General features: G+C 33.3%; 2 protein-coding genes, 1 long non-coding RNA gene and 1 pseudogene across 6 annotated transcripts; 1 reads left to right on the forward strand and 3 right to left on the reverse strand.

The window, feature by feature from the left end:
- Positions 1-1315: 1315 nt before the first annotated feature.
- Positions 1316-3063, reverse strand: LOC144545189 (BTB/POZ and MATH domain-containing protein 2-like). The gene is made up of 2 exons (XM_078293779.1): positions 3027-3063; positions 1316-2457 (listed from the first exon to the last, which is right to left on the reverse strand). The coding sequence occupies exon 2, from the start codon at positions 2453-2455 to the stop codon at positions 1409-1411; it is 1047 nt and encodes a 348-aa protein (XP_078149905.1). The 5' UTR covers positions 2456-2457; positions 3027-3063; the 3' UTR covers positions 1316-1408.
- A 3325-nt stretch (positions 3064-6388) lies between these two features.
- Positions 6389-8363, reverse strand: LOC144544786 (leucoanthocyanidin dioxygenase pseudogene; annotated as a pseudogene).
- A 2235-nt stretch (positions 8364-10598) lies between these two features.
- LOC144545157 (BTB/POZ and MATH domain-containing protein 2-like) lies at positions 10599-13223 on the reverse strand. Of its 3 annotated transcripts, none has more exons than XM_078293743.1 (3): positions 13095-13223; positions 12765-12896; positions 10599-11846 (listed from the first exon to the last, which is right to left on the reverse strand). In XM_078293743.1, exon 3 carries the CDS (start codon positions 11842-11844, stop codon positions 10807-10809), a length of 1038 nt encoding a protein of 345 aa, XP_078149869.1. In that variant the 5' UTR covers positions 11845-11846; positions 12765-12896; positions 13095-13223; the 3' UTR covers positions 10599-10806. The 3 variants fall into 3 exon arrangements, with proteins under 3 accessions (XP_078149869.1, XP_078149870.1, XP_078149871.1); XM_078293744.1 differs by having other exon boundaries at positions 12765-12932; XM_078293745.1 differs by having other exon boundaries at positions 13110-13179.
- Positions 13224-15316: 2093 nt separating this feature from the next.
- LOC144545260 (uncharacterized) lies at positions 15317-18659 on the forward strand. 2 transcript variants are annotated; one of them, XR_013508452.1, is made up of 5 exons: positions 15317-15453; positions 16294-16419; positions 16760-16855; positions 17738-17871; positions 18052-18659. It is a non-coding gene; the product is annotated as an uncharacterized LOC144545260 (long non-coding RNA). The 2 variants fall into 2 exon arrangements; XR_013508451.1 differs by lacking the exon at positions 15317-15453 and having other exon boundaries at positions 15523-16419.
- The last annotated feature ends 7778 nt before the right edge of the window (positions 18660-26437 follow it).

The following is a 26437-nucleotide window of genomic DNA, read 5'->3' on the forward strand; positions in this document are numbered from 1 at the left end:
GGTCGGATAAAAATATTATTCTGGAAAGAATTCTATTTATTGGCACTGAATTAAAATACTCATTATTTATTTTGTTGTTGTTTGTTTAATTCCATTTTTAACAACATGTGAAAACATTTTTTCCTTCACTGTTTTGATGAGCTTGAACATGGTATGGCCATGTTAAATGTATCAAGTATATTACAATAAATAATATGTTGGGTTTTCATATTATAAATTAATAAATTGTAATTATTTAAAAAATCAGTGGTTCAACCGGTTGACCCACTGGTCCGATTAGTAAACCGTTGACCCGGAGGTTTATCGGTTCGACGTCTGATTCGATTTTGATAACATTGGTTTTACCGAAATATTTTGCTCTTTTGCTTAAAAGCCCCTACGACGAACGAGATTTCTGAGGGAAAGAAATAAAGAGGAACATATCTGTAAACAGGATAAATCAACGCCGTTGATTTCTTTGAATATTAATCAGTGCCGTCCGTTTGAGGGCCTTTTTTGTCGATAAAACCGTTAATTCGATTAAAATTAATCGGTATTGTACATTATCCGACCCATTTGATGCGAACATGATCCGGCCCATTTGTAACAAATCTCGCTTAACCCCACTATAAACTAAAATAAATAACTAAAACAAACTTTAAAAAATAAGCAAGGAAAATAAAAATGTTTCTCAGTAACAGGAAAAAATTGCTCATGCAAACTCTAGGTCTTTCTAAAGCAACTCAAATTTTGAATTTGGATCTGACCTTGATTTGCAATAATAGGAGGAAAAAATTGTTTCCTCTTTCTAGCCGTGATTTGTTGGCTCTTCCATAACCAAATCAATAATCCGACACCACAGACAACTTTTCCTTGATATTTTTTTAAAAGAGGTGGTGGTGGGATTTGATGAATTCATATCCTCTGCATTAACTCAAAAAAGAATATTTTGAGTTAATGAATCACCACCGTTCAATGAGCTTTAAGATCCGTGCGGACTATATCCACAACCCTCTAAATTATAATCTGTAATAAGATTAGTTCCGTTTAGTTTAAAATCAGATGGCCAAGATGTGATACTCAAAAGATGTACGAAATGTCAATTTGGATGAAGTATTATCATTCTATTTTCATTGGAACTTTGCTAGTTATTTAGAGCATATATACAAGTTCGTTTAGTCTATTGAATTGCAGGTTTAACAGGTAGTGGTAACAGTTGACATATTTTATTCTTCTTGTTTCTTTTTCTTTTGTTAACTGTAGGAATAAGAGAAGCCCAAATTTAATAAGAGTACAAACATTCATCCAAATTCCAGAAGGCATCAATGAAAATGAAAAAGATAAAACTTAAGCCCATACAATCTCTTACATCTATATATATGATAATTATTTGACACTAATAGTTCATACTCAAAACCCTTCAAACATATTAATTTGTCCCCTGTTTTGAAATTTGCACTAAATCTAACTTTTTTGCCCGATCCTTAAACTCAGCTAAAAGAGAGGGACAATTTTGCATGAGTTTAATATACCCTTCAGTTAGCAATAAGGAAACCAAATTACCTTTATCAACGAATCGGAGACATTTGTTCTTGAGCACACTACAACTGTGCATCTCAGCTAATTCCAGAGTAGAAAGAACAGTCTCCAAAGAGATACTCTCAACTAATTTACACTCACATAAAGCTTTTAGCTTCTTCACCGCATAACGGTCTGCTGCCACTAGCAAATGTTGAAGGAAAGCTGTAGACGACATCGGCACTTCACAATCAACGAGATTCTTTTTAACCGAGAACGAACTATTGTACATAAAATCAAGCATTGCTTTGAAAACTGAAGGTAACATCTCATTTATCTTTATGATGCAGTCCATATTAGATTCTGCCATTGAACCAAAGAGTTCTGCTTTAAATACCGGTGAATGAGCTGCCAGGATTAATTTATGCGCAACAAAATTCTTGCCGTCGACATCAAAAGTGACATCAGTATGTTCATTCTCGTCTCTGAATTTTTGAAGGCATTCGTAAGGAAAGCCCGTGGGACTTATTATATTACTAGCACCATCTACGGTGATTGAAACACGGAGTATAAAACAATCATCTTTGATACATGTTTGTTCTAATTCGGTCCTTTCAAAAAAACCCGGAAAACCCCAGCTGTTTTCCTTGGTTGTAAATTTGTGATGTGCCAATTTTGAAGTAGTTGCTGAAACATTTCCATGCTTATCCAACAGTTCAAAACCAAATTCTGTTGTGACATCTACAGATTTTCTTTGAAGCTTCAGAAAGATGGCCACATATTTGCCATTGTAATCTTTCCTATTGCCTTGAGGGTAGTAAGAAATAACCCAATCATGTTCACCAACTCGGAATTTTGGTGAGTAGATCCACTTACCAATGCCCATATCTTTAGTTTTTGAGTGGTTAATTTTGAACTGATAGCATCCTGTTGCGGCCACCACGCTTATAGATTCCATGACTTGAATACAAAAATAATTAGTGAAATATAAGGAGCATAAGAAATGACATGTTAAGTATACCACAAATATTATGCATTGCTTATGTAAGAAAAATTTCACAAGTAGAAATCGAATTATAACCCATGAAATTAATGAACCTCATACTGGTACATCAAAAAACTCATACTTGTCATTTATAGAGAAAATCAAATGCTATACTCTCAGAATAAAACAAAAAAAATACTAAATTTACTAATACAATAAAAACTGTAGCGGGTAAGGGAGGCAAGAAAGCTAACCTCAGTTTAGAAGAGGAGGGGGTGGCAAGGAGGAGAAATGATCGCCTTAATATGTGAATCGCTGTTAAACCAAAGGGGTTCGCCTAATAGAGGTATTTCTGATCGAGAAGGTATCGCTCAACTGGGTAAGAGGAAGAAGCATCAAAATATCAACTCCATAAGAAAAAAGACGAAAATTAAAAAAATTGAAAAGAATTAAACACTTTTATTTTAGTGTGTACAAATTAAAAGATTCAAAATAAGGAAAACAGACTAAATCTAAATCTAAATTAAAGAGAGAGAAGATAAACCTGCGTTTGCTTCCGCGAGAGCAAAAGAAGGCCCTTCGATTCGGTTGTGAGGGGGAAGAACAAGAACGAGTGCGCTGCGTGGGGAGGGGAGGGTTTAAGTCGCTGCCTCGCTGGGGGTTTTAGCGAAATATTTTGCTCTTTTGCTTAAAAGCCCATAGGACGAGTGAAAGAAATGAAGAGGGGAAGATCTGTAAACAGGACGAATCAAAACCGTTGATTTATTTTAATATTAATCATTGCCGTACGTTTGAGGGTTTATTAGTGATAAACCGTTCATTCTGTACGGTGGAGGGTTATTTTAGTAGTTATAAACCACATTTTTATCACGGACAAAATGTCAAAATCCGGCCCATTTGATGCTATATAGGAAAAGATATCTAGGATCCTTTTATTCTAGCCCCATGTTTATACTTTAGAGGCTTCATATCAGTTTTATTTGCCCTTTCTCTGGAAAATTAAAGACTCTGATTATTCCCTCTGTTCATCAAATTTCATTGGGTTTGCCGTTTGGGTGAGAGAACTCAAATTTTGAATTTGGATCCGGCCTTTATTTGCAATGATCGATACAGGCCAGAAATATTGCCTCCTCTTTACTCTTTCTAGCTTTAATTAATTTGTCGGTTCTCCGATAACCAAATTACAAATTTGACGTCATACACAGCTATATCTTGAGATTTTTAGTAAAGGAATATTGGTGGTCTAGTTTAATTTCATAGCACAAATCTATATGAAATGCCAATTTTGATGAATTATATATTATCATTTTATTTTATTGAAACACTTTCAGTCGTTATTTACTGCACAAATCCGTTTAGCCTCTTGAATTGCAAGTTTAACAGGTAGTGGTAACAGTTGATATTTTTTTTGTTTTCGTTGTTTCTATTTGATGAAGCTTTAGTGTTGTTTGGAAATTTTGGGCTAACTTGGAAACTCAAAAGTGCCCTTCATTTTGCTGTACGCTACAAACTCAGTGTTTTAAATTATTCTAATTTTGGTACTGGTAGTAGTATTAATTGGTGTTTAACTCAGTTAGAATTAAATTATAGTTAATTAGATTCTATGAAACAGTTAAATTTCCAAATTCTAAAAATTAATTAGGGTCTTCTTTTTTTTATTTTTTTGCTGGAATATCTTTTCTTTATTGTGAAACATGCAATTCTATTTAAAGGATGTAACATCATTTTTTATTTAATTATATTGCGTAAGTTATAAGTGAAACTAAATTTATACAATATATATAAAAGCCGAACAAGTATGATGAAATGGGCAATCTCTTTTGATTCAAATTTGGGTAAAAAATGAAATAAATAAAAATTCGTAGTTATTCGTGTCATTTACTTTTTTAGGTGCTGTTAATATTTCATTTTTTTTAATGATTACACCGAATTATAAAAATTATTTTCCAAAATGAATTCAAACTTTAATAAATGATGTGAAAACTCATTACAGTAACAACTGACTATATAATTGATTAATTAAACCAAAGTTGCCAATTTAAAAATATTACAAACATTCATTCAAATTGAAGCAATTAATCAACATAAAAATATAAAATTTAAGGCCATATACAATTTTTTTCTTTGAGACATACAATCTCTTATATTTGCCATTTATTTTAAAATTTGCACTAAATCTCATTTTCCTACCAGGTCCTTAATTAATTTCAGTCAAGAGACAAGGACAATTTTGCATCAGCTTAATATATTCCTCTGTTAACAGACTCAAGATAGAACTCAAGACAGTGTTTCTTGAGCTCGCTACGTTAGTATTAGTCAAACCAAATTATCTTTATCAACAACAAACTCAAGACAGTGTTTCTTGAGCTCGCTACATGAGTTGTATATTTCAGCAAATTCCAGAATAGATAGAACTGTGTACAATGAGATACTTCTAATTAATTCATACTCACATATAGTTTTAAGCTTCTCCACTGCATAAAAGTCGGTTGTTGCTAGCTAGCAAATGTTGGAGGAAGACAGTAGACGACATTGGCTCTTCACAATCGATGGGTTTCTCAATAACCGATAGCGAACCATCGTACATAAAATCAAGCATTGCCTTGAAAACCGAAGGCATTGTCTCATTTATCTTTACACAATTAATATTAGATTCTGCCATCGGGCCAAATTTTTTTGCTTCCAATACTGGTGAATGAGCTGCCAGGATTAATCTATGCGCAACAAATATCTTGTCGTTGACATTGAAAGAGACATCGATCGGTACATTTATTCTCCTCTCTAAACTTTTCAAGACGCTCACGCAGAAAGCCAATGGAACAAGTATATATTCCAATGTACTTTTATACGTGATTCATCTTTCACAGTAACATTGAGTACAAAATAGCAATCTTTGACGTATGTTTCCCCCAATTTGGTTATTTCAAAAAATTCGTATAACCCCATGAGTCTTGACGCGAAGTAAATGTCACTGTTGATGATGACTTTCTCAAAGTGGATGGTGATCCATTTCCATGCTCGTCCAACAGAGCAAATTCAAATGTTGCTCTAACATCGACATATTCTCTTCGCAGCACTAAATAGACAGAACAATATGTGCCATTGTTGCTCTTCCCATTGCCTTGAGGGTAGTAAGCAGTAGTCCAATTAATCATGGTGACCAACTCGGAATTTCGGTGAGGTGATATGCTGACCAAAGTCCATGTCTATAGTGTTTGAGTGGTTGATTTTGAATTGATAGCACCCGGTAGATGCCACGATGCTGAACGAATCCATTACTTGAAAACAAGAAAGAATTATTAAGATCTCAGTACGTAGCATAAAAGATGACAAAATGTTCCAATGTATCACAATATTCTGCAATGTTTATAAATAAACTATTTTCATTTTATTAATTTCATGCATACTTCGAAATTTAATCACAGTTTTGCATGCAAAGGAGAGAAAATTTGGTTCCAGATAGCATTTTCTGATCACAAATTAAGTTTTCACACTTTTTCATTATGATAAATAGAAAATGCATGTTCAATCAACCTTGAAAATTTTACATATTTTTTTTTTTTTCAAAAAGCAAACAGTAACCCTTTAATTAACCAGCTGGTACATCAAAAACATCATACTACTCGAATATCACAATTAAAATAAAAAGTACGGAATTCCCTTATAGAAAATGTAGGAAAGTTGATCATAAACTTGAAAACAATTAAAAACACTCGATGAACTTACAAATAATGTGTAAAAATTAAAAGAATCAAAATAAACAAAACATACTCAATTAAGAGAGGATATATATATATATATATATATATATATAGGAACATGCATGCTAGCTAGCATGCTGTGCATAGCATAGAACCCCTCCATGCAACGCCTTGGATCACCATTTGAATTTGCTCAATTAAGTGCCCTTCATTTCGTCTCGCCTGCAGCAATCTGGTTTTTCTTGATCATCTTTTGCTCAATGTGCTGCATGAAGGTTCGGGGCACAAACTTGGAAGGCGTTTCATCTGTGACCAGCACCTCTAATGGCCTCAACACAACTTTATCCTTTGGGGGCTCACAGAAGACCGTCCACGAGATGCGCACCTTCTGCTTGTTAACCAGACCCCGGTGCAATACGCTCTTATACTTGCCATTGCTTAGTATCTCTAGGGTGTCACCTATGTGGACAATCATGGTATCCGGGATAGACTCTGCTGTGATCCAACGATTATCCTTCAACACCTAAATTTTTGTATATGTAATTATGTATAAATGCATTCAGGATTTGAGATAGTTATCACAAGTGTGTGTGTGAAGAAAATGAGGGGTCAGTACGAAGAAAAATTAAGGAATATAAGAAAATTTAATACCTGGAGGCCGGGAACACCATTGGTGTGGATGAATGTAAGAGAGCTTACGTCGGTGTGGGCCTCAACTCCCAGTGCCAGGTCAGGCTGGGGGCATTTTGGGTAATAATTGATTTTCATCTGGAGAGCAAGGTCTTCCCGGCCTCCTAGCTCTCTGTCGAGCCGGTCCTCATCTAGTCCGAGACCAAGTGAGAGTATAGAGAATAGCTTTGCTGCCACTACTCTTAGCTCATTCCCGTACTCCTTTGTTACTTCACTGTTTCAGCAAATGAAATCAAAGGTTCGTGTTTCAGCAGTTAAAACACAGATTCTGCTCGCCCTTGATAAAACATGTACATTTCAGTTTATCAAATAAAAAAAAAATTAAGGTATATTAACAACGAAATAATTTGGAACAGAATATGTTTTACAACTCATAGGTCATTTTTTATTGTTCCTTGAAATTATGTTCTTGGAACAGATCCCCACAGACCACAGTAAATTAAATTTCGTTAAACTTGAAAAATGAACAATGTTATAATACCAATAAAATGAGGTAACCATGCATTAATGTTTACGTCTAACATTTTCAAAAACATTGTCAATAATGCCTCATCGGTCCTGGTTGTTTCAAAATATATAATTGTTTTGGTTGGCACGTTGAAGCTGTTAGACGTAAACATTTTTTTTTTTTTTATTTTGAAACAACCAGGACCGATGAGGCATTATTGACAATGATTCTTAACTATTAGGAATCACCTAATTTGTTCTTCTCTGAGTTGTAACCTAGCTAGTGGCCATGATGCAAGCGGTAAACATGGATCTGAAGCAACGCAAATTATTTTCTTTAACTATACCTCCGAACCCGGATGAGAAGAATATTATTATATACCAATAATAGATATAAATTTTTTTATTTTTTTATAGCGGTTAACAGGGGTGAACATCAATAAAGCTCAACTAAATGTCTAAATCCAAATTTCTGAACCATGCATGATTAAAAAAAAAGTATGTTTAATTTATAGGATTTGAACTTACGTGTAATCGGCAGGCTCCTTAGGCCAGATGGTAAAATCAATTTTCTCCACCGGGTGGATGAGGTGGAAGTAGTAGTCCATCCACTCGAGCTTACTGGTCGAAGACGCAGTATTGGCAAAATGACACCCGTATCCCTGTAGGTTCCCAGCTGCTGGATCATTGGCATATTGCTCCTTCTGCTCGATTGGCAGGTCGAAGAATTTTTTGCCGACCTCTTGAACCTTCTCCAGCAGCTCAGCTGCTATGCCATGCCCGGCAATGTACATCACTCCCCACTCCTCAGCCGCCTTTCTGACAGACTCCACACAGGCTTGTTTGATCTCGTCGTTTCCCGAGTCAAAAGCCTGCAGATCCACGAGTGGTATCTGTGGGGTCTCCTCCTTCATTTGTGCTTTCAACACTTCTAAAGCATCACCCATCTCCTTTTGCTCCTCCACTGGCTGGATGTACTCTGTCGGAACGGCATTGAGTCCTTTTTGGGCCACTGTCTGCACTCTATCTACCACTGTCTCCATTGTCTTCTTGCTATAGAGAAGGAGAATATATTGAACCGGCTATTTGTATACCTGCGTTTGCGTCTGATTGTGAGAGGGGAAGAGCGAATGCGCTGCGTGGAAAGTCAAGAGGAGGCGAGTGTTTGACCGAGAATCGGAGAGATGAAGAGGTTCAAGTCTCCTAGAAGAGAGAAATTTCTCAGCCAAGATATGTAAACAGGACAACGAAGACCTCTTATAGGGGCCAAAAATGAAGAGGGGCAGATCTGTAAATTCCCCGTTGACTTTCTATGAAACTTAGTCTACAAAACATGCATAAGACCATATTTTATTCTTCAAAAACTTTCAAACTGGCGTATATTTTCGTCAAAATTTTGTAACTTCATATATATTTTTTTTAATTTTTTGATATTTATCCAATTTGTTATTTTCATTAAAGTAGGTTTTACATTTATAAATTTCCATTTTACCTCTATTAAGATATATGAAATTTTTATAATCAAGTAGGAAATCTTTCTTGTACATGTAAACAACGTACGGTTCGTGGATGAAACCATTTTGTCTCCACCGAATCAACGAATTTTTTTCATAAACCATAATTAATAAAACGCTTTTTAGGGAACCAATATGATTGATTTTTGTTTTCAAAAACCATAAGAACCGTGGGGTTCCACGGTCTCAAATTTTTTTTTTCAGACCGTGGGGTTCCCACGGTCTCAATTTTTTTTTTTTTTTATAAAACAGAATTTTTTTTAATTTTTTAATTTTTTGTATTAAAATATTAGAAATGTTGAATATATTTCTTTGAAAATAGATTAAATACAATATAATTTGATTTATTAGAAATACTGCAATAAATAACCCGGATCAATATTTTTTAGGTCGGATTTTTCGCAGCGGTAAGAAAAATTAATATATTTCTTTATGTGTTATTAGAAAAAAATAAAAATGCTTAGATTCTGAGTTATTGATCCCGGTTCAAAAGTCACTTCTAGGTAATCCAGAAAATATTGTGATCCTTCTAGGACATTTAATTTATAAAAAGTTATATCTATTTTGAGAATTCTTTTTGAATAACAATTATTAAATAACTTAAAAGTTATTGTTTTTTTCAAAAATAGATACAACTTTTCATAAATTAAATTTACTAGAAAGATCACAATATTTTCTGGATTACCTAGAAGTGACTTTTGAACCGGGATCAATAACTCAGAATCTAAACATTTTTATTTTTTTTCTAATAACACATAAAGAAATATATTAATTTTTCTTACAGCCGCGAAAAACCCGACCTGAAAAATATTGATCCGGGTTATTTATTGCAGTATTTCTAATAAATCAAATTATATTGTATTTCATCTATTTTCAAAGAAATATATTCAACATTTTTAATATTTTAATACAAAAAATTAAAAAAAATTATGTTTTATAAAAAAAAAAAAAAAATTGAGACCGTGGGAACCCCACGGTCTGAAAAAAAAAATCTGTTTTTATTAAAAAAAAAAAAAAAAAACAACAACAACAATTTGAGACCGTGGGAACCCCACGGTCCTTATGGTTTTTGAAAAAAAAAATCAATCATATTGATTCCCTAAAAAACCTTTTATTAATTATGGTTTATGAAAAAAATTCCGAATCAACGGTTCAGTGGAGTTGTTTTTTTGTAAAATACACTGAAACGGTGCTTCTTTTATTTTAATTTTTTTTTTTTTTAATTCTGATTTAAATGTCTCTTTCTTTTAGGCATTGAATCGAACACCTGCCGGGCGTGCTGATGCACAGAGCACCTGGACTAATTTTAATTTGGGTCTTGAGAGAAATTGGAACTTTTTCCGGCCCATGGTCCATGTTAAGAAACTCGAAATTTGAATCTGGAATAGACCTACATGTATCCGTATGAATTTATATTAAGATTATTTTATTTTTCTCGTCTTCTGATGATATAATTGTAGCTTTTGCAAAAATAAACATTAATTATTCATTACCCAGAATCACCTCCGAATTATGAAGAATTTAGCCCTCATCACAAGACTTTATTTTATAACATGACTTTGCACCTAAAAAGTTCAATTCAAACAAATCTTAATCAATGAACTAATGTTTCATACTAAAACCTTTCGAATATGACGATTCTCTGACATTTAAGAATATACAATCTCTTACATTTGTATGCAATTTCAAATGATTATTTATTTTTGCTCCTGCTGAACTACGAAAATTCTTTTCCAAAATTAATGAAGGTAGACTTAACAATGATGAAAACTCATTACAGTAACAGCTGACTAATTGATTAATCCATAACTGTCACTTCAACAAGGCTACAAACATGCATCCAAAAAGAAGAAATCAATGCAAAAGATGAAATTTAAGACCATACAATCTCTTACATCTATCTGACATTAATATTTCATACTAAAACCCTTCATATATATTAATTTGTCCTATGTTTTGAAGTTTGCACTAATCACATTTTATGTGCCAAGCCCTTAAGCTCATCTAAGAGAGAAGGATAATTCTGCATCAGCTTAATATATTCTGCACTCAACATTAAAGAAAGTGAATTATTTTTATCAAGAATGAACCAAAGACAATCTTTCTTGAGCTCACTACAACCGTGCTTCTCAGCTACTTCTAGGGTAGAAAGAACCGTGTTCAAAGAGATACTCTGACCTAATTCATACTCGCATGCATGTTTTAGAATCTCCAGTGCATAACGGTCAGCTGCCGCTAGCAAATGTTGAACGAAGGCAGCAAACAACTTCCGCCCCTCACGATCAACATGTTCCTCATTAACTGGTAATGAACCAGTGTACATAAAATCAAGCATTGCATTGAAAACTTCAGGCATCATTTCCTTTATAGTTATGCATTCCTGATTAAATTCTGACATCGAGCCAAAAAGTTCTGCTTCAAATACTGGTGAATGAGCCGCCAAGATTAATCTATGAGCAACAAAAATCTCGCCGTCGACATCAAAAGATACATCGGTACGTTTATTCTCCTCTCGGAACTTTTGAAAGCTCTCATGCTCATGTAGAAAGGCTATGGAACTATGATCCCAACATGCTCCTGTGCATGATTCATCTTTCAATGTAATTTTAACAGAGAGTACAAAATAACAATCTTTGACGTATGTTTCCTTCAATTTGGTCCTTTCATAAAAATCCGAATAACCCACATTGGTTGTGCTCGATGTAAATGTGTGTGTTGTTGGCACACTCATAGTGGTGGGTGAAATATTTCCTTGCTCGTCCAGAAGAGCAAATTGAAATGTTGCACTAACATCAGCATATTCTCTTTGCAACTCTAGATAGACAGCCACATATTTGCCATTCTTATCCTCCTCATCGCCTTGAGGGTAGTACTCAATAGACCAATCATGTTGACCAACTCGAAATATTGGTGAGGTGATCCACTCACCAATGCACATGTCTTTAGTTTTTGAATGGTTGATTTTGAACTGGTAGCTTCCTGTAGCATTCACCATGCTGAAAGAATCCATATCTAGAAATCATAAAGAATTAGTGAGATCTCAGGAGCAGAAAAAGATGACAAAATATTACATACAAATCACAGCTTAGATAAGCAAATTGTAACTTTTAGTTAACTAAGTAGAATGCAACTATATAATCTTGTCACATTCACAATGTGAATTTAATAAATTAAGAGATACAGCATATATCATGCGGCTCTTATTAAGTGGGCAGTAATTTTTAATCTTACTAGACCCACCAAGTAACTTCTAAAGTTGACAGATTGCAAATTATATGAACAATTATTCAAAGGATTGTAGCTTTTAGTCCTTATAAATCAATTTTGCAAAATTTAAGATGACATGCAAGAACCAATTAAGGTTCTATGCATTTCAGATTTCAAGATCGATGAACCGAAAACTTATGTTATCTAATTTATATATTTATCTAGAAAAATATAAACTGAAATTAGATAAATTTTTATTCAACAGAAAACGTGTTGATTTTATATATTATAACAAAAAATGCAAGTTCATTATATTTCTTACATACTTCAAATTTTAATCACGCTATGCATAGGAGGGCAAATTTGGTTCCAGATTGAATCTTTTGAGCATAAATTAAGTTTTTACACATGTTCATTATGATAAATAGAAAATATGTTCATTTATGTTTCTCGCAGACTTCCAATTTTAATCACCAGACGTTTAAAAAATAAAAAAGGTTAAAATCAATCATCATTGAAAAATTTAAACATAAATATTTGTAGAATTTTTTGTCATAAATCAAATTGTAACCCTGGAAATTATAATCAACCCACTGGTACATCAAAAACCTCACGCTTCTCATTTGTGTGAAAATCTAATACTCCACTCTCGCAATTAAAAAAAATACGGAATTTCAGAATAGAAAAGAAACCTAAGCGGGGGAGGAAGGCAAGAAGACTAACCTCACTTTAATCTGTGAATCGATGTTGAACCGAAAGAGTCACAAAATCTTGATCATGAGAGGCACTGGCCGCCTTCTAGGGTTCTTCTAAGAGAGGTATCTCTGATCACTAGAGGGTGTCGAGCGCAGCAGGCTAAGGGGGGGAAGAAAAGAAAAATCAAATAACCAACTGCAAAAATAGAAAAAAGGAAAAAAAAAAAAAAAAAAAAGTAGGATCTGGAAAATTCAAAATCTTGAAACAATACTTACCACACAGAACTTACTTTTAATGTGTAAAAATTAAAAGATTAAAAACAAACAAAAAATAATCGATTAAAGAGACGAGATATACTTTGCGTTTGCGTACGCGAGAAAAACAAAGGCCTTGCGAGGGGAAGAGCGATTCGTCAGAGAGTGGCGGCGCTGAGGGCTTGAGGCGCTCCGTGGCCGTGGGGCAATTAAGTGGAGGCGAGTGTTTGAGGGAAGCGTAAGTCCTAAGCTGCGGAGCTGTGGGAGATTTTAATCTGTTCGTTCGTTCGTTCGTTTTTGATCGGACGGACCAGATCAGATCTCTGTAATTCTTAGTTTAAATTTTGAGAATTTTTTAATTCGGGTAACATCTGATTTATGTTCGTCCCTACAAAAATAAATCTCCCATTGTCAGATAATAGGTCTAGTGGACCAGGAGCAGTCAGTGCGGTTACTTATTCCCTCTCTCTCTAGCTCTGTGTAAGTCGATCGTAACAGGAAGCCAGATTCATGGGAACCGATTCAGTGCGCAGATTGGACTGCGAACCGATTGAGATCTGTGTATGTTTTGTGAGGGTGGTAGAAATAATATTCTTGTTAATTAGGTTTTAATCATTTAATTTTGATTTATTAGAATGGTAATTAAAAAAATTTCGGAAGTTTTTCAGATCCGTATGAATTTGAAATAGATAAAAAAAACTATGACAGCAAATGTAACTCAACAACATATATGAGTCTGACAAATTAAGAAAGATGGTTGTACGAGTCTATTTATCACCTATTTATGTGGGGTTCAGGTTTATAAAACAAAATTAAATAAGTCCGTATGCCAGGGTAAAGATATTCACTGAGCTGATTCTATTTTATGCAGCTTACAAATTATATATTTTTTTTATTTTGATTCTATTACTAGTGCACTAAATAAAGTCAATCTAGCTCTTTGAGTATTTTTATCAGTACGTTTGTCACAAATTAACCTACTGTCACAAACCGCTTGTGCATGAAAGGTCTACAAATTGGGATGGCAATGAGTCAAGTAGGGTTGGATTTGTAATTTACTATAATAGAAATATATTTGTAGTTCGAGTAAAGCTAATATACACTTAAATGTACCGTACACTTAACTTTATGACTGTCAGATTTCTTTAAAAGTCGTGTAGATTTTTTAAAAGTTGTGGTAGCACGACTTTTAAAGAAATCTGATGGCCCTAAGATTAAGTATACGGTACACTTGGTACACTTAAGTGTATATTAGCGTTACTCTTGTAATTTATTAAAAGATAATTATTGAACTAACACAAAAAATAATTATAAATTTTTATTTAATAATATTTTAGAAGAATATAATAAATTTAAAAAATATATATACATAAGTACATGTAATTTGATAATGAGCCGGTGAGGCCGTCGATTTTCTTGTCATTTATCGTTTGAAGCCAACAGAATGCAAATATGCAATATGTATACAAAATAAATAAAAAAAAAACACACACACACAGGTCAGCAGTTTTCTTTGTCAGGATGTGAGCCGTAATTTTTATTCATAGGAAAAAAAAATATATATTAAAAAATAAGAACGGTTGCGGCGAAATTTTAAAAACAGAAAGACAAGATCGGTCCATGTGTCCCTGTGAGACGCCATGCCAAACTTCGGTTCTGTAGAAAAAATAAAAAACCCCAAACAATTGGTATGAAACGCCATGCGCTACATTAACCCAAAAAAAAAAAAGTTAATGTGGGACGCCATGCCCTACATCAACAAAAAAAATATATATATAAAAAAAGAAAGGTTAGTCTTTCCCGTCCCTACCTCTAAAATTGAACTCAATTCATTTTTGCTGCCTAAAACAGCGACAACAGTGGGGAAAAAAAAAGACGCGTTGATGGCTGATCCCACTCTGTCGAACCAAAGATTGGCATGGCGTCCCAATTAATTTTTTTTTTCCATCAAACCAAAGATTGACATGGCATCCCGTACATATTAATTGTTTTTTTTTTTTTTCCGTAGAACCGAAGTTTGGCATGACGTCCCTGCGGAAAACCATGACACGATACTACCTTCTTATTTTTAAAATTTCTCTACGACGCTTCTTATTTTAAATATTTTTAATTTTCTTTTTCCCATGAATAAAAATTGCGGGGATGTGAGAGTCGCCCGTGGGTCCAATGTGAGTGGCCCGAGGCACAGTTGATCCATGGGTAAAGACCGAAATTCTTTATGGCTTTCCTATAAACCGTTTATATTTCTGAAATTGATTCCTCTCCCCTCAAATCGAACGGTTTTACTTTTACTTTTGATTAAACGCATCCGCTTTTCCTTGGCAGCGCTTCCTTCCGTCGATCATTCCTAGTTCCTATCTTGGGCTGTTGAGGCTGTAAGCCTGACAGCCTGTAACTATGCCTCCAAGAAAGAGCTTTATATCCGATTCTGGGAATCCTGGCCAACCGATGGTGGAGAAATGGTAATCTTTTTATCTGATCATTCGATTCTTTTCGATTCCTTTGTTAAATTTGGAATGTAATCAATGCACAAGCCTGTATTGGTTACTAATTGATCAAAATTCGAAAGGGACATCACTGTATCAGTACCCAGTAAAACCTATTTAGTTATTACAAATTAAGCATATAATACTTAGAATCTAAGCCTAAATAACAACACAAACTACTCACAATCACACATACCTACGAAGCATCATTCTCTGTCATTTTTTTTTTCTTTTATTTCTTTTAGCCTTTTCTTTGTTTTGTCAACTTTTTTTTTTTTCTTCGAAGAGGTAAATGAAAGTGATGGTGCAATATAGGCTATGAAAGATTTTATAAATCAAAATTGGTTAATTTTACAAAATTTACAAAATTAATCTACAAAAGGCCAAAACACCTTACATGCATGTTGATCAAGCTATGCAATGTGGAAGGAGTACAATTGGATTAGTTTGTGTTCTTGCTAGAGAGAGCTTGATTCCAGTAGATATATATCTTGTTATTAATTTGGTGGAATTTCATAACAAATTGTGGAGACTTGAGATGAAGTCTGGGATATTATTATATATCTGACTCGATTTAATTTTCCTACTAAGTTATGAACCTAATGGTTGAATGTGGGGTCGTATATACATGGAAGGATGAAAGCATAGACCAAGCGCAAGTAAGAAAATAAAGTAGAAACTAGAAAGGCAATTTTGTAAAACAATTTGCTGTAACTTAGCGCCTTTTGGTTAGTACACATGGCAGTCAATGATAGGTCAATTCAATGGTTGTGCTGAGAGCTTTTTTCCTATAAATATGCAATAAATTCGTGCTAGGGTTTTCAAACCTGTTACCCAAAGAAAAGTCGGCGGATGAAATGCAGCACAAATCAAGGGAAATGGCTGATATCTGTTTGTATCTTATAAAAGCAATGGGAGTTTTGGCAGATTCGTTATCAATATGTAAGCAATCAAATTATCTATATTTTCTTTTTCTTTTAGAGAATGATCACAGTTTATTTCCTCTCAGTATGTAGAAATAGTTGATTGACTCTTTATAAAATAAACTATGATCTTATATTTGTGACATTCTGGTAAATTTGGATGATGCTATCTATAAACTGACTATAGCTACTCCTAATTGTAAAATTATGATGTGATCCAACTATGCCGATAGAGATAGAGACCAATAAAGCCTCTTTTTTCTAGGGAAGCTCTTTAATGCATTAAAAAAAACCTTAATTCCTACTATCGTCGCTAATATAAACTCAAGTCTCTTTTTCATTTATCATTTCTTCATCAGATCTGAGGACACAATGGAGGATAAAAGCAATCCGAGAGATTGGAGGCAAGCTTCAGTTCTCCACCGTCGGTTGAGGAGCTTCTTTTTCATCTAGATGTAAGCATTTCTCCTTTTCAATTTTTTTTTTCCTTTTTGAGTTTTGGTAAGTGATACACGATGTTAACTGTTTGATCTGCCTGTAGAAGATTCTTCCCAAAACTGCCTTCTAATGCTATATGCACTTGATTGCAATTAAATTATCCATCTTTTGTTTTTCTATGTATTGATTTGTTCTATAGTTTACTTGACCTACGGGACACATCAAAATGTTTTTATTTTTTTTATTTTTTTATTTTATAAGCATAGGACATTATATAAAATTGCACAAGTTGTATTAGTATAATTTGAAAGAAATTAGAGATATGTAATAATGTAGTTGTATATCTTGTGTAATGACACTTATTGGAAGGGATTTATGTTTAGGGTATGTATAATGAGCATAGAATTCCCAGTACTAATATAGCTATATGTTCTGTATTATACCAGCCATAAAATAAATATGCTTGTTCTTATAATCTAGGAGAAATCTGGAAATCTTATAAAATATGACGACCTTAAGATAAACCAAAACCCTAATCCCAAAACCTGAAATCCATTTTGTGGTGGTGGTTTCATGTATAAAACTGGTGGAATAAAGCTTCACTTCTTTCCAATGAAAGGATAACGAGAAATTAGGAGGAAGCATCTAGTTGAAATAGTGCAAAATGAACCAATGTTTAACATTTTTGTCTTTGTCATACAATAACTCAACCATTAAACCTCAAAATCATAGGTCAATGTTATACAACGACTTTCATATGCAGATAATTTGCATTTTGCACACAATAAGTCAATGTTATATAGTTGATATTTAAAAAAATAGGAAATCCGTTGCTGGGGTTGCCAAATCTTTGGACCCCTATTTAATTAGTCTAATTCAGTTTTATTTCTTTTTAATAGCCTGCAACGCCCCTAGAATTTTTTCCATTTCATGGAGAAGATAATGACAGCTGTCATTTAAGGAGAGTGAGATTGAAGAGATCTATGAAGAGCTCATGTCTTAAATCCTCTGGAGCGTCCGAAGAGAGAGAATGGTACAAGTTTCTTTCTTTTAGTATTGCTGGTTTGTTTTGGTAACATGCATGGTGTGATCATTTTGTTAGTGTGGGTGAAAATAAGAAAATTATGAATCACAACAGTATAAAATTCTATAGATTGTTGATATTAGAATTTGTCTGGAATTTTATTTGTTATTTTTTTTAAATTATTTGTAGGTCCACCTGTCTGTATCGTTCACACTTGGGGAGAAAGTAATACGCAGGTGGTGTGCAAGCAAGTTGAAGCCGATGCTGCAACCCCTGGTCGGTGACAAAACAAATGGGTACTCTATGTTTGTTGTCTCTCTTTGTCAAGAGACATCGGATGCCATCGGATACCAATTCCTCAGCTGAGAATGAGATGCTTATTTGCTATTCAACAAATACTGACATCTCTCTTTTTATTTTATTTTTTTACCTTTTTTTTGCCTTTCTGAACATTGTATATATCTGTTTGGATGATTGTTCTTCAGTCTGAGAGACATTTCTAAGAGAGCTTTCTCTGACGAGTGGCCCGTTGAGAGGGACAGAACATCCGGAAGAAGAATCCACTGGCGCCTGAACAGAGAGGCACCAGTCCCTCCAGTTTTGGATAACAATGGAGTGTTCATTGAGAAGCTGCTGAGCAGAAGCCAAGCACCCTGCACTTGTAACTATAATTACGAAGTATTCACTGGTTTTGTTGCATTAGTGCCTCTGTGCATGCAACATGTTTGTTTTGCTGGTTTTATTGTATTAGTGTATCTGTGCCTCTTGTGCTTGCAACCTCTTGGTCTAGTAGATAAAAATTGCACAATGCTATCTGTGTATTTAGTACTAGTAGAGATAGCAAACTAATCAATTATTTAATTTTTGTGAGATTTTTATGAGTATATTGAGATGATTAACCAAAATTCGTTAACATGATGAAAAGGCAATGCAAAATTCAACGATTAGAAATATAAACAATATAATAATTTTTTAGTCAGTTGAACTAATTCAGTAAAAAATTTCAAGATATTGTAGGAAATATATGAACCAATTCAGAAAACAAACTTAATTCATACAGTTTTTTTTTTTTTTTAAAAGTTGGTTCAGAAAATGTTTAAACTGAAGGACACAGATAAATACTAAAGCATTTAAACTGAATCATAATACACCAAAATCTATACTAAAGCATTAAAATAAGGCCGAATAATACAACATAAAGACCGATTCTAAAGGATCTCATTAAATAGACAAAAATGAAATATTTACTATTCTTTAAAAAAATTCACCGATAATGCATCAAGTTTTCACTAATCTTAGCAAATATATGAAGAATCTTAATTAGAAACAAAACTAAAAAAAAAAAATTCTAAATCTGAATATTATAATGCAAAACCCTCAGAATAAGAACCTCTTAAAAAATAGAAACATTTAAAAAGGTTAGACGAAATAAGGAAAAATTGCTCCTAAAAATCCGGCGGTTATTCTTTCTGGTTTTGATCAAACTGAGAATGTGTTATACGGATTCCCAGATTAGCTATCGATTTCACCCTGCAGTGTTACACTGTGATCGGAACCAACACTTTTTCGTTATATGAGAAATAGAATTGACATATTTTGAAATTTTCAGATTGGAACACTGTGAACAACTAGAAATGATTTCTTTTGACGCGAATTGGAAGGAAATTGTTGAGAAATTAGAATGTTAGCCTCAGAATATTCATTATAGGCATAGTTAGGCAACAAATCAGCTAGCATCCAAATATGGTACCTAGCTTGATTTCTGTAATTATGATATGATTAGGGTGTAATTAGGCAACAGATCCAGCCATTGTAAAATAGGAATGAGCCCAACGGCTAGTAGGAATACATAGGAATTTTAGGCTATAAAAATCCATGTACAGACTATGTAAAGATTAGAACCTTTCAATAAAATTACAGTTCATCATTTCTCTAATTTCCATCTAAAATTCAATAGAAATTTTCCTCCAAAAATTTTCCCTCCAGTTTCCATCGAATTCTTCAAAGGGAATCTCTCATATCGATTCGATTATAGGTACAATACCTCTCTTTCTATGTCTCCTCTCTGCTTCTCTGATACGACTTTGCTCACTTGTAGTTAGTCATGGTAATTTGGAAATCAGCAATTATGCAAGCATATTTCGCAATTACTTAGTATAGTTGATTGTGCGAACATTTAAGGTTTTGCAATCCGGTGGAGTTCCTGCTTCCGGGTCCGATCCTGCTTCCGGGCCTGCTTCCGGGCCCTGCATCAGCAGTTTGGTTTATTTGCTGCCTCGTCAATTTTGCTACTGGACTCGATCAAATTAGTACATACTCCTGCACAAGATAGACTGATGTTTACATTTAAAAAAAATGGGAATTTTTATGTTGGGAAGGCATATCAGCTGTTTAGGGGAGACTTACAAGGGGGAGATGACAGGAAATTATGGGCATGGCTATGGGGGCAGGAGGGACTATTTCCTAAACTAAAGATATTCTTGTGGAGAGTGATAAGAAATGCTATACCGGTTAGAGAGGTGTTATCGGTACACATTAGTTCAATCTCCCTTGCATGCCAATTATGTGGTGTTGGTAACGAATCGGTCATGCACACCATGTTTCACAGTAATTTTGCCAGAGCGGTATGGCTAGACTCTCCTCTGGGTCTGCTAACTGATCTACTTCAAGGGGACCTCAAGACAACAATAGCTGAGCTTTCAAAATCAGTACCACACCAGGAATTTGACAAAATTGTGAGCATGATTTGGGCAGTTTGGAGAAGCAGAAATGGTGCGGTATATGCTGGTAAGGTGCATGCCATAGAAACCTGTCAGGGATACTACAGGAAAGAGGAAGAAGCATGCCGATTGAAGTCCCTCTGTTCGCGTGGGCTGGTACCAGGTTAAAAAAGGCTAATGAGATCCAAAATAACCATGAGGCCTCTCCTACCCCTGCACAATACAATGAAAATGTTTGCTGCTACGTAGACGGATCTTGGTCGACTACGGGGCAAGCGAGAATAGGGATCTACTTATTCGAGCAAGGGGTACCGAAACAGTGGGTATCAAGGTCGGTACAGATGGTGAATGCAGCACATGCAGAAGCCATAGCGATTCTTGAAGGATATAAACTCTATGCGTCAGCCTGAACAACATGGTACTGTTTTTTTTCTGATTCAAAGGAGACGGTTGATTCGTTGGCTTATGGCTGTTCAGTCATTCATGATTGGAAATCATACAATGAAATTTGGCAAGCTTGGCATCTTGAAAAGGAAAACCTGGGTGCATTACAGAGTCTATATTGCGGTAGAGATCACGAGGGAATTAGAATGGCACACAATCTGGCCAATGAGGATAGAAATTCATTGTTGGGATAGGACTGCTGGACTGGTATAGGAAATCAGATTGTTAGAAATGGATTGATGTAAGGCCTACGGGTCATGAAAGTTATAGAATGGCACTCGTTATAGCCCAACTTTGTCTCATTTTTCTCCTTTTTAATCCTTACTTCCTTTTTTCTCTCTTTTCTCCTTTTCTGCTCAAACTCTGGACCAAATAAGCGACACTGTAGGGTATGCATATTGACACTACACACGTTTATATTTACACAACATCTTTAAAAAAAATTAATATATGGACAATTTTAACTCTCTTTAAATATCTTTCTAACTACCATATTTTTCCATGATGTAATTAGTACAGTGACTATCTATTAATTATTTGATTTCCTTAATTGCTAGATATGTTTTTTCCTTTTTTTATTTTATTTTACATTGAGGTATTCCTTTTCGACATTTTTTTTTCCATAGAAATATACATAGCTACAAAATTTACAATAAAACACATCAATTCAATTGAAATTTCAAGCACCGAACCATCAAGGTCTACTCAAACTAGATTAAGTCAAGGTATGCATTTAACGTTTTTTTTAAACTTGATTTTATATGTAATTGATCGAACTCAAATATATTGCTTAATTTTATATTTTTTTTTCTCTTAATTTTGATACTTATAATCTATATGTCAATTTTAATTAAAATTGTTTGGAATATTTTATCAATTTAAGTCCAATGCAAACAATTTATTAATTTTAGCATGATTGTTGTAATTTTATAAAAGTAATCATGTCGTTTTTTAGTGGTTTGTGTGCGCAAAAAAATATATAGTAGATTGTTAAAACAATATGAAGTTGGATAAACTAAATCGATATATACAATGATAATAGATTGTAAAAATATAATAAACTCATTCATGGTTGTAATTCCCTTAGAAAATCTTAAAGATCCAATAAAAATAAATAATGAATACTTATTATGTGAATCTAACTTTTAAGGAAAAAAATCATATAATAATATATGAAAAAGAAACAGATTTTAAAAAATAAATAACATACTTTATAAAAAATAACTTTTAGGAAAAAAAAGTTATGTGGTAATATATGCGAGAATCAATCTTTCAAAGAAATTCTTAATTAAGGATAAAATTGTCTATATAGTAAAATATTTTGATAGTGTTCTGTTAACAAAAAAAATAGTAGTTTTAATATCATCACCCCGGATGATGCCTTATCAAAATTGGTCGGGTGATGATATTAAAACAACAAAAAGTTTTATTAACACAACATAATTAAAATATATTACGATATAGACATTTTTACCCTTCATTAAATATTTCCATTAATTAAAAACTAATTCTCTCTCTATTGCCACATATATAGCTTTTTTTTCCTTAAAAGTTATATTTCATAAAGTAAGTTATTTTGTTCAAAATCTATGTCTCTGTCATATGTTATTATATGATTTATTTCCTCAGAAGTCAGATTAACATAATAAATACTCCATATTCATTTTCATTAATTGAATCTTTAAGATTTTTTTAAGAAAACTATAACAATGAGTGGTTGTATTATATTATTAAGATGTATCATACTGTATATATTGATTTTTTTTTATAACTTCACAATTTTTAATGATCTACTCTAAAAAAAAATTATTTTGTCACTTGACGTTCTATCCATTCTTTGTGCAAAAATCACTAAAACATGACATGATTACTTACATGAAAAACATATTGAATTTAAATTATCATAATTAATTTTAACATTCAACTTATGATTAAAATAATAAATTAAAATTATAACAAAATAATACAATAAAAAATTACATCAATCATGCTAAAATTAATAAATTGTTTGCATTAAACTTAAATTGATAAAATATTCCACAAATTCTTAATATCATATTAAAAAAAGTCCAATCAAATTGATGATAGCTCATTTATTTATTTTCTCCATTAATGGTACGAACATGAAGTTTTCTCCATTAAAAAAATTAATGGACGACTCAGTGCTTTAAAGTTCAATTGAATTGATAGTTTTCTTGTAAAGTTTATAGTTATATTTTTTTTTATGAGAAAACATGAAGCAGAAAAAGATTACCTCAATATAAAATAAATTAAAAAAAGGAAAACAATATCTAACAAATATGGAAATCAAATGATTTGATAAATGATCACTACATTAATTATATTATGAAAAAAATATGGTAATCAGCAAAATATTTAAAGAAGGTTACAATTGTCCATACATTAAATTTTATTAAATATGTTGTGTTAATATAAATGTGTGTGGTGTCAATATGCCTACCCACACTGTAGTTTGAACAGTAATTCTACAGTGCTCACTTTTTTATTAAACGTGGAACTACTATCTTAGTTCATTATAATATATAGTGCATTAATTACTCTACAGCATCTGCAGATTTACTCCAATTATGGCTTAAACACATGAAATAAACAACAAAATGCATAAATACCAATCACGTACATCCACAGTACCAAACATTAAAAAATTACAGAATTGTAAATTTATGGTCCACATTAGCAATAAGATTAAGATACCGGAAATGTCTCAAATCAATATTTTATTTACGGAAAGTGACAAATCATCCTACCTTTCAAATTACGGTACAAAATAGTTTTAAAGGTAAAGTTGACAGAAAAGTGACAAATTATGGACACGTAAACAAATTGCATGAATGAATTTGAGTTTCTCGGCATCACCATATCATAATATATAGGAAATGGCATCTGCATTTCCATTCACTTAACGAGAAGAACGTCCCCTTACTAGTAAACAACGACAACAAAATTATTTAAGACAGAGACAGAGAAGACGAAAGCTTAGAATGAAGGGAACTTGGCACACCGCTGGGACAGATAAACCGTGCACCCATCCTTTGGCACAATCGTCGGCATGTACATCAGCTCGTCACGGCCGTCTGTGTTTTCACGCTTGAAATCAATCAATGACACAAACAGCACGATGAACAGCACCAGTTGGCTGATTGCATATCTCTGTCCCGGACACTGGTGGGCCCCGGCACCAAAAGCTAGGTAAAATTGCTTGTACATGCGATCCTCCTGCCTGTCTTCAGAGAACCGGTCCGGGTCAAACCGGCCCGGTTCAGGGAAACCCTGTAAGGATGAGTCGTATAGTGAAGGAAACACAATGGTACCCTTTGGGATGGTGTACCAGTCAGTTAGCTGGAACGCCTCCCCAGCTATGTGTGGTACCGTTGTGGCTGGTGGCCGGTATCGCACAACCTCACGTGCAACAGCCTCAGTGTACCATTTTTTTTTATTTCTGTCCTGACCGCTAGACCCTGGGGCACCCCATAAGGCTAGTGAGGCGCCAGCCCCCGGGCGCCCCACGGTTCTTCTATTTATTTTTTTATTTTTTTTAGATATCTTAGTATTTTGATTTAAATAATGTTGTGAAGAAAAAATTTTCTTGTTTAGAGTGTATGCCAAAAAATAAGACAATAGTTGTATTTTTTTTTAACAACTTGTTGATCTCTTTTTTTTCAATTTTTATAATATATGTATAATATATACACATATACACATATATACACATACACATATATACACATACACACACATACACATATACACACACACACATACACGTATATACACATATATACACATACACAGACATACACATATATACACACACATACACATATACATATACATATACACACATACACATATACATATATACATATATACATGAGATATGCTAATGTGCTTTCGGTAGCATATGGGCCGAAATACACACGGTCCAAATTTGAAATTTCAAAATCCAAATAGTCAATCCGAACCGTTCATCTTCTTCTCCATATTAATATCTGCTTGGAGACCAAATTTTAAATTTTTCTGAATTTTTTTTACTATTTATTAAGTATTTTACAAAATTGTTGATCCAACGGTGGCTGCACAAAACAGTAAAACCGTTGGATTAGCGATTTTCAAAGTGGCTTAATAAATAGTAAAAAAATTCAGAAAATTGTAAAATTTGGTCTCCAAGCAGATATTAATATGGAGAAGAAGATGAACGGTTCGGATCGACCGTTTGGATTTTGAAATTTCAAATTTGGACCGTGTGTATTTCGGCCCATATGCTACCGAAAGCACATTAGCATATCTCATGTATATATGTATATATGTATATGTGTATGTGTGTATATGTATATGTGTATGTGTGTGTATATATGTGTATGTCTGTGTATGTGTATATATGTGTATATACGTGTATGTGTGTGTGTGTATATGTGTATGTGTGTGTATGTGTATATATGTGTATGTGTATATATGTATATATTATACATATATTATAAAAATTGAAAAAAAAGAGATCAACAAGTTGTTAAAAAAAAATACAACTATTGTCTTATTTTTTGGCATACACTCTAAACAAGAAAATTTTTTCTTCACAACATTATTTAAATCAAAATACTAAGATATCTAAAAAAAATAAAAAAATAAATAGAAGAACCGTGGGGCGCCCGGGGGCTGGCGCCTCACTAGCCTTATGGGGCGCCCCAGGGTCTAGCGGTCAGGACAGAAATAAAAAAAAATGGTACACAGGGTTATTTTTAAAATTTTCATTTTTTTTAGGAATATTAATAAAAATGGCCGCAGGAAATAGAGCTTCGCGTGGCGTATACATCATCAATAGTCAATTTATCAAGTACAGTAGCACAATACAGGAAATACAGGTTCCCGTGGCGTATCAGTAATAGCCAATTTATCATTTATCTCAGTACAGTAGTACAGTACAAACGTGTAGATATGTAGTTGTGGTGGGCACTTCACGCGCGACGAACAGTAAGAGTAGCTAAAAAAAAAAAAATCCTATAAATGGCATTTAGCGAGCTATACAGTTGGGCTGATATGGAAATTGAACTAACTCCAAAATTAATTAGAAGAATCAACTTTTGCTATCTCATGATAACTTATTGGTGTACAATGTTGAAGTACTATGTATTATTTCTTCTTGAAATTTCAATATGTTGTGTGCAAAATAAAATTAACAATATTATTTATGTAAAAATTTATATATTTGAAACTCGAATAAGAATATTTTATAGTCACTGAAATTAAGAGAATTAGACTTGTACCTTTATATATAAATTTTTTTTACAAATAATTGTAACTTTTTAAATATTCAAAACAACCAATTTTCTCATGAAAACACTATAATATTCAATATGTTTTTTTATCCCCTTTTATTTATTTAATTTTTTATT

Source organism: Carex rostrata, chromosome 27 (assembly GCF_964058835.1).
Source record: "Carex rostrata chromosome 27, lpCarRost1.2, whole genome shotgun sequence".
NCBI classification, from domain to species: domain Eukaryota; kingdom Viridiplantae; phylum Streptophyta; class Magnoliopsida; order Poales; family Cyperaceae; genus Carex; species Carex rostrata.